General features: G+C 39.0%; 1 protein-coding gene across 1 annotated transcript; it reads right to left on the reverse strand.

Annotated features, from left to right (window-relative positions):
* Nucleotides 1-333: 333 nt before the first annotated feature.
* Nucleotides 334-6,656, reverse strand: TLR5 (toll like receptor 5). The gene is made up of 2 exons (XM_009275754.1): nt 6,610-6,656; nt 334-3,256 (listed from the first exon to the last, which is right to left on the reverse strand). Exon 2 carries the CDS (start codon nt 3,250-3,252, stop codon nt 667-669), a length of 2,586 nt encoding a protein of 861 aa, XP_009274029.1. The 5' UTR covers nt 3,253-3,256; nt 6,610-6,656; the 3' UTR covers nt 334-666.
* Between the last annotated feature and the right edge of the window lie 1,772 nt (nt 6,657-8,428).

The following is an 8,428-nucleotide window of genomic DNA, read 5'->3' on the forward strand; positions in this document are numbered from 1 at the left end:
AAAGAGCAGCAAATGAAGTAGGCCAATGACCGTAGTTTTACCACTAAGCAGAGAAGTTGTGTAGGGGAAGGGGATGAATGAAGTTCAAAGTTTGTACATTCCAGTTGAAAAGCTGAGGCTAATTGAGTAGAAAACAAATAAATGAAATCTGTGTTACACCAATTTAAAGCATAAAGGTGCAAAGCACTGATTCTACTTTGAAACAGAGCATGAAAAATTACAGAGTTCAGAAAGCACAGGAGTAAGTAATCCATGAACCGATGGTCAGGCTAGGCCATACATGAAAGCATACTTGGTCTCTCCTGTACAGTACCATGGGCCCTTTTTAAAAAAACAACCACGGGCATCCTTCTCTAACTGAAACAGACCTGTAAGTAAGTAGTACTCCGAAAATCAGGACTGAAGTGTCTGAAGCTGAGCATCCAAAATGTGAAGCATCTGTGATTCATTTAATTCTTCTGAAAATGTGTCATAGTCCATAAAATAATTGTACTTTTATATATTTGCTTGGTTGCTTTCAAGCTGTCTCCATGTTTAGTGGGATTTATACTGAAATAGTTATCTTTTTACCTGCTTTTTCAAGGAAAGATGAAGCAAATCTGTGTTCATTCCCGCCATGGCACAGCTGGAAATGGGATATTTAGAAAGCCAGCAACCCATACACTATCAATGCGAGAGTGTTGCTACAGTCTGCAGCTCTATACCACTGGCTTTCCTTCGCACTTTTTTTTCCTTCAGCATTTGGCAAGAAAGCTTATTTAAAAACCAGTCTATATCTTGATAATCTTCAGGCCATAGCAAATATCGACTCCTTTGTAAAAAGTTTCGAATCGGTTTGTGTTTCATCAGTTGATACTGAGAAAGTGACCCAACCACCACCATAATGAGGACATCTTTCAGATCAGAAAAGTACCTGCTCTGGGCAAAATTAAAGGCTTCCACACACCACCCATCTTTGAGAAACTGCCTGGTCACAATGCAAATTGTTTTCCTGCTGTTCCAGATGGCATCATGAATATTGTTGATATGTTCTTCCCCAGGCAAGAAATCTCTTTCCTCAAAGCACAAGGTAAATCTGTTTTTATCAAAATATTGTGAATCCAGGCGCTTTAGCAAAGAATTCTGGACCCATTCAAAGTCATTTTTGCTGTAGCACAAATACGCATCATATCTGTATTCACTTTTATCTGCTACTTGTGGATGGCTGTCTATCATTTTTTTGGTGATAGTTTTATACCAGACAAAACAAATCCCCCGACAGCGAGTAAAAATGATGACTGCCATCAGAAACGTTAGAAGAGTGATGGAGGTGAAGAGGAATACTGAGAGCCTGAGTGTCTGCTGGAGTTCGTCTTCATTGCAACCATCAAATATCAGAGACGACAGTGGTACCCCTGCAAATGCAGGTGGGTATACACAGTACCTGTCAGATTGTGAGCCAGCTAGGGTTACATTGGTTTCATTTAGCCACACTAGTAGGCTCTTTAAAGTACAATCACAGACATACTTATTATGTGTTATATCCAGAATACTCAAAGTCATAAAGACTTCAGGCTCAGGGGAAAAAAGCTGGTTTCCAGATAAGTTTAGGTTTGTTAGGCTCTGTGGAAAAAGCCCAGGAGAAAGATGAGACAATAGGTTGGAAGCTAGATTAAGTCTTTTCAGAGATGTTAGACCTCTAAAAATCTCCTGTGGAAGAGCACTAAGGTAGTTGTTATTGAGATGTAGAACCTGAAGTTTGGACAGTGCCCTGAACACATCCAAACATAAATCTCTCTCCCACACAAGCTGTAACATATTTTCACCTAGATCCATATAGATTAACTGATTGTTTTCTGTAACATTATCACTTTTCACACAGTAAGAGAAGCGATTCTGTTTTAAGAAGATATACTGCACTTCTGGAACTTGGAAAAGAATATACAGGTCACCCAGATTTGCCAACCAATTTCTTTCTAATTCAAGGTGTGTTGCTGCTATTGCTGTACCAACTACAGACATTAGCTTATTGTCACCTAAAAAGGCAGAGGTCAGATGTGGAAAGGAAGGGAGTTTTTTAATGGCGTTGTCTCGGAGATCAATTATTTTCAGGCTTACTAAGTTACTGAATGATTTTTCACCAATCATCCCGATATGATTTTGCTGTAAATCAATATACATTACACTACGTAGACCTTCAAAAGTATAATCGTACAACTCACCTAAAAGATTACTTGAGAGATTGAGAGTTTTTAGGTTTCCCAAGCCAAAAAATGCTTGCCTTTGGATTTGATTTATCTTGTTTTTGAAAAGGTTCAGCAATTCCAGATTACCAAGGCTTTGAAAGATTAAAGAATTGAGAGAGAAAATGTAACCATTTGAAATGTCAAGCAAATGAAGATCACTGCTTGCTAGTCCTGCAAATGTATCATTATCTGGATTTTTCAAGTTATTAAAGCCAAATCCCGAACCCATTGTATGAGAGCTAAGTATTAAAGAACCGATTTGAGTCCCTTTAATGGCTGTACAGAAATATTGGACTTCCTCTGTGCTCCAGCCGTTGTCACTAAGGTCTAGTGAGTTAAACATCATATTTCTGAAAGGATTTGGGCATTTGGCCCAAGCCATTTCATCTGTCTCGTACAAATTATTAGAACTGAGGCTAAAAAATAAAAAGTGTTTTCCTCGGAAGCTGGTAAGATTGCTTTCACACAGGTTGGTTATCTTGTTGAATTTCAGGTTCACAGTTTTCAAGACTGTTAGATTATAAAATAAGGGATGAGGTTGAAGTTTTGTGATTTGGTTCCCTGAAAGATCCAGTTCTTCTAACGAGCTCAAATCTTGAAAGTAACGTTCCTCCAGGATGGAATCTCCAAGGTAGTTCTGAAACAGATGGAGTACGGTCAGACTCAGCAAGCCCACAAAAGCATCAAGATCCAGTTGAAGAATCTTATTGAATCCTAAGTCTAAGACACGAAGGTTTGGCAGGTTCCTGAAAGCTCCTTTTCCGATGGTAACAGGATAGACATATTGTATTCCGATTTCCAACAGCAACAAGTGCTCCAGCAGTGGAAACGAAGTTGCAGTCACTTGTCTGATATAGTTGAAAGTTAGCAAAAGCTTCACTGTATCCTTCGGCACAAGTGGAATATCTGTGAGGTTGCAGAAATAATATCGGGAGACTTGGGCTTCTGAATAACAGCTTCTAAATGCATGTATATCACTAGCTAGTGATATTCCAAAGACAAGTACTAGCTGTTGATGTAACATCATGAATCTATGTGAAAAAAAGTGAAAATAGCAAGCATTAATTCTGTAGTTGGCTATCTGCGCAGTAAGTTGTAGAGCACGTTTTTAACAGTTGTAGAACAAAAGACTAATGTCACACTAAAAATTACTAGTGATTTGGGATTTATCCTTTCTCTGAAGTCTAACAGGTGTCCTCTGATAGGCTGGCTGGTCAGAAGATGGGTCCCAAAGAGATGCGAGCACCTCCTACGACCTGGAGAGTAACCCTCCTTTATGTAACTTAAGGGCAGCACAAAAACCCCACTAGGTAAGTGTGAAAATCTTGGCCTAGCTATTTAATTTGCGTCATGGAACCGATAATGCTGGTGTATTAGCTTAATTCCTTAATCAGTTATCCAAACAGGTTTAAACAGTTTGGATTACCAAAGTAAAGTGCAGGCATCCAGTCACCTAAACAGAGCAGGCCAACGCTGCTCTTTCCCTGAGCGCTCTCCTTACGAGGGCAATCACGCTATTTGGAATTCAGATTGCTGTCACACAGAAGTGCCTAACAGCCATGAATTTTAAAAAGGGGAACCTCTTTTGGGGCTCCTCGAGCCTCAGATTAACCCTGCAATGTGAAATTGTTCTTGAAAGGGTTGTAAAATAGTTTTGAAAGTATAGGCAGGAACAAGGCTAACAGTGAAGGAAAAGAAAAAAAACGCAGTAGCCTGAAACTGTGCTGCAAGATTTCACGTTTTATGAAAAACTGCATTTCCTGAACTGTAAATTCCTAAGTTATACAAAAAGGTGCATAACATAATTTATGCAGCTCACTGATGAATCCATTTATTAATTTATTCCCACTCTGGATTTTCCTTGCATTATGCCATCTGTCTGCCTGTCTCTCTCTTTATCTGAGACAAAAACCTCTTCAAAGCAAGGAAGGTCTTTTTTATTGAGCACGGTAAAGAACAGAGCAAATTATTAGCCTTAAAGTGGTTGTTTGTGTACTGTAGTTTAAAAAAACCTTCTAACTAAGATTGCAACCATCTGCCTCTGGTTTTAAAAAAGCATTTATTGAAATGAAATGACAACCCAATGGAAGAATTTTTGTGACCTCCAGCACAATCTGCTTAAAAACTGGTAAGTGTAAATCCTTGTGGAACCAAACCCCCAATGGCCATCTAATGGCTGCAAAGTAAATCTACTTCAGAGAGGAAAAATGTTGGGCTTTGAGCCAGTAATCAAAAAGAGGTAAACCCTGCTAATTATTATGATGATTTGAGCACACTGCTTCTTTAAAGCGCAAGTACAAAATTCTATGCAGAATATTGCACTTGAACTAAAATCATCCTATGCTTGTTGCCATCAGACAAAGTGATTTCTGCGAAATGAAAAAGTGTGTCAGTAGAAACCACTATGATATTCCCATTGCAAATACCAAGTGAAAGAGCTAGCCATTTTTTACCAACTATCTGCTAAATAGGAAGTACAAGGATTTTATAGTACCATCGAATCTCATAACTGACACAATCTCACTGTACCTAACGTTTTTGGTGATGTTCTCAAAGTCATCTGATTATACTAAAACCTTAACTGTCACTACGAGGGTGAGTCTGCAAATTTCCACCCTAGAGGCTCAAACATCAAGTGGGAGACACACATACCTTGCAACTTGAAATACCAATCTTGTCATTTTTTAAGACAATTTCATGGTTTTGGGACAAGATCTGATTCTTGAAAGTAAAAGAGATTACCAATATAGGGGAGAGTGCTGAATTCTGAAGTCCTGGCATTCAAATTTCATTCACATTTTGTCTCACTAAGGAATTTAGGATGTGCTGCAAAGAAAAGCAAATTGCAGGCAGTGGGTATCAAAATTCTGTTAAGAGATTTTAACTGCATCTATGGGGAATAATTCCTAGTACTAGAAAATAATTGTGTTTTCTACCCTCTTTTTTTGACCTAGCATGCACTATTAAAAGGGGACATTATAAACAGTAAACTATATGATGTTTGTCTTTGTGACTACAAAATGTTGTAGGTTATTAAAAAAGACATAACTAAACATACAGCAGGTCATTCAAGATCTTGTTTACTTTTTACTTTTCTCTTTGCTTGAACCATGAAAACAAAACACCAAGTTTCCCTTTTATTATTTGTTAACTATTACAATGGTTCTTCTTGATGCCATAATATCAGATGTTTAGCACGAATAGTTTTACATTACATTTATCTTTCAGATGTTTACGTTTCCATTCCTTGTATTTGCCCAAAAGCTATGGCTGATTTTTAAAGCTTGGGCAAAATCACAGCATCACCAAAAGCAGTTACAATTAGAAAGTACTTTGGAAGTCAAAATTTAATAGACATGTGTATGAACTTACCACAAGAAAAAGCTCAAAATGTTTAGAGTGGAAGAATTAGAAAACGTTGTTGTTTTTAAATTTAAAAATGTAGTTTTATTTTTATTATTAGAAAATAAGAAAATGGTGAAATATTTCTAGCCACCTTTGCTTTTACACTTACCTGCTTTTCCACGTCCTTGTAAGTAAAAGAAGTCTCTAACAATCTAACGGTTGTTACACTCCACCTCCACTCTGGTTTGGTGACAAGGGAGATTTCATTTGTAAACTCTTTGCTCCCTCAGTTTTCTCTGCATAAGATACTACCTTTCCCCCCGAATCTTGGCCCTCCATGAGCAGGAGGAGGACGCTGGCAGTAAGTAATGCCTCTTACTGCTCTCATGAGGACAGCAAAGCTTTTTAATTTAACAGAATCTCTCCGTTGTAGCATTTTATACAACCCTTCATCATTGTACATTAGCACCTAAAACCTTTTGGGAAGAATATTCTTCCCACAAAATGACGATCATCCCATCCAGTTACGTGCCTGTGCATGGACATGGAGATGAAGGGATGTGCAAATGCTTCATTCGTTATTGAAAACTGGAGCAATGAAATTTAGAGAACCAGAGACCAGCATGTGAGATTTTGTTTCCTTCTACTGCGTTGATGTCAGAAGGGGTAAGTGGTAAAGGGAAGGGGAAAAATAAGAGGGGGAGGAAAAATGCAGCAAATGCTTTTGGGATGGAAAGTCCTAAGCAGGGTATGTTTCTGAGCAACGGAAAGAACTTTTACAATGCAGGGTGGATATTCTACCTAGATCTAAAGGCAGCAAGCGAGTGCATACAGAATGCAAATACTCTTAGCTCTGGTCTCAGCCTCCTCAGGATGTGTGCGTCTGGATCAGGGAAGGCCGATGCAGATGCTTTGAGTCATCTGGAACTGACCTACGCTATGGTAGTATCTTTTTTTAAAGCTCAGTTTTGTTAACTTGGTTTTAAATCACCTAGAAAACTTCACTAGCACAGCAAAAAAGGAAGGGAACTGACAGTACCTGAGAGTGGATGTTTTAGTAGTGCCTGTCCATCTCAGCACAGCCACGTACACCTGAGGACATCCACAGAGGCTGCCAGTAAGCAGGGCCTGAAGTATAGCTGAAGAGGAGAACTAAGACTGTGTCCTTTTCGATGTACACAAGCCAGGAAAGAAGTTAGAGTAACAACTCTCCCATAGAGAGTTAGAAAGCACTTGCCATTCCCCTTTCCACACCCCCAACAAAAATGCACTGGAGTCCACATAAAGAACGGGTGACATACCCTACTTTTGTCGTTGCTGATGGATGAGAGTATTTGCTTGCTTTTTAAAAGAGTGATCTGAAAGGAAAATTTTGGTCTCAGAAGATAGTCCTCTTTTCTCCCCTCTATACCCAAAAACATAAGGCACTGAAGAGACAAAGACCATCTTAATTGTCCCTTATTATTTTTTTTTCTATAGTGAGATGGGTTTGTGTATAAAATTACACTGATTTAACTTAAAATTTGATATCCATACTGCTTTCATCATCAGTGTACAACTTTTCTTGTGAATGTTTTGAAAATATATTTAAGCCAACTTCTATATGTATATGTCCAGAGTCCAGCTAACTGAACAGAGACTGCTTTGTATTCATCTAACCTAAACTACACTGAGTTTGCAGCAGTGTTTATGAATAAGTTTCTAGACAGACCGGTGCCACACTTCTGCTTTCTGGCAAATTCTCCGGTTTCAAATCTAATCAGCAATAGATGTTTCTGTGTAGAAAATCGTATAATTTCAAATGTTTTGCTTCTGATTGTTAGATACTAATATAAATACATTCTTGCCAACTTCTGTCCCTCTCTTACGTTCACCAGAGTAGCTGTCCTGCCTGATAGGGATGGACACCTTTACAATTGTGATATAATGAATTGGGGGTCCTGCCCATATACGGCTTCTGAATTCTGCTTGAAGTAGTTATGCTCTTAGTATGAAATTGTTCTGGCGTACTGTGCCTCTACACGGCATCCAACATTACTGACAAAGGTTGCAGGATGTCTTTCCCAGACCAGAAACAACAGTCAGTTGTTAAATCCTTTTGGGACAAGGGATTAACGAATTCCTAGAAGAGTTAGTTAACCACAGATCTTTCTGCCAGAAGCTGGCAAAGTGCAGCACTCACAAACAGTATCAATAAAGAAATCAGCTGCAGGTACAAAGCACATGGGCATGAAAGAGCCACTGGGAAAGGGAAGCAATGAACAGGCGGAGTTTGGGTAAGAGAGGACTTTTTTGCTTCGTTTCAGGTTAAGCCTGACTCAGTATAGATAATCTCGGCTAGGAAGACTCTGAGATTTCAAAGGGCTCTTGATTCAGTCCATAAATTCTGGAACAAGAATCGCAACAAAGTCAGAGAAATCCTTTCTTTCTTCTCTCCTCCTTCCTTTTTCAAACCCAGTTTACTTTTGAGAACAAATGTTAGGAAAATGTTCATGTCCTGATAGTATTAAATTTTAAATACCTGATCTTTGTACATCTGTAGCTGATCTTTGACCATGTTGCATATAAGGTGCTTGCAACAACTCCAGGAAAGGGGTTATGGTAGATACAACGGTCTATTACCACTCAGCCATGCTGACAAGACAAAGCTGAGCTGTAAGATACAACGAAACACACATACAGCTTGTTGGCAGTTAGGGCTGAAATGGTCTCTCACAGTTTAACAGTGTGGGATGGCTGAGCCAACCCAGAATTGCTGCAGGAGCCTATGCGAGACTCTACTCCTGACCTGAGACTTGACATGTGTCGTGGTTTAACCCCAGCTGGTAACTAAGCCCCACACAGCCGACTGCTCACTC

This window comes from Aptenodytes forsteri, unplaced genomic scaffold (genome assembly GCF_000699145.1).
Source record: "Aptenodytes forsteri isolate BGI_AS27 unplaced genomic scaffold, ASM69914v1 Scaffold177, whole genome shotgun sequence".
Classification (NCBI taxonomy): Eukaryota; Metazoa; Chordata; class Aves; order Sphenisciformes; family Spheniscidae; genus Aptenodytes; species Aptenodytes forsteri.

What these genes read in the sequence shown, in the direction of transcription:
- TLR5 (XM_009275754.1), bottom strand. Translation starts at nt 3,252, where the DNA reads ATGATGTTACATCAACAGCTAGTACTTGTCTTTGGAATATCACTAGCT.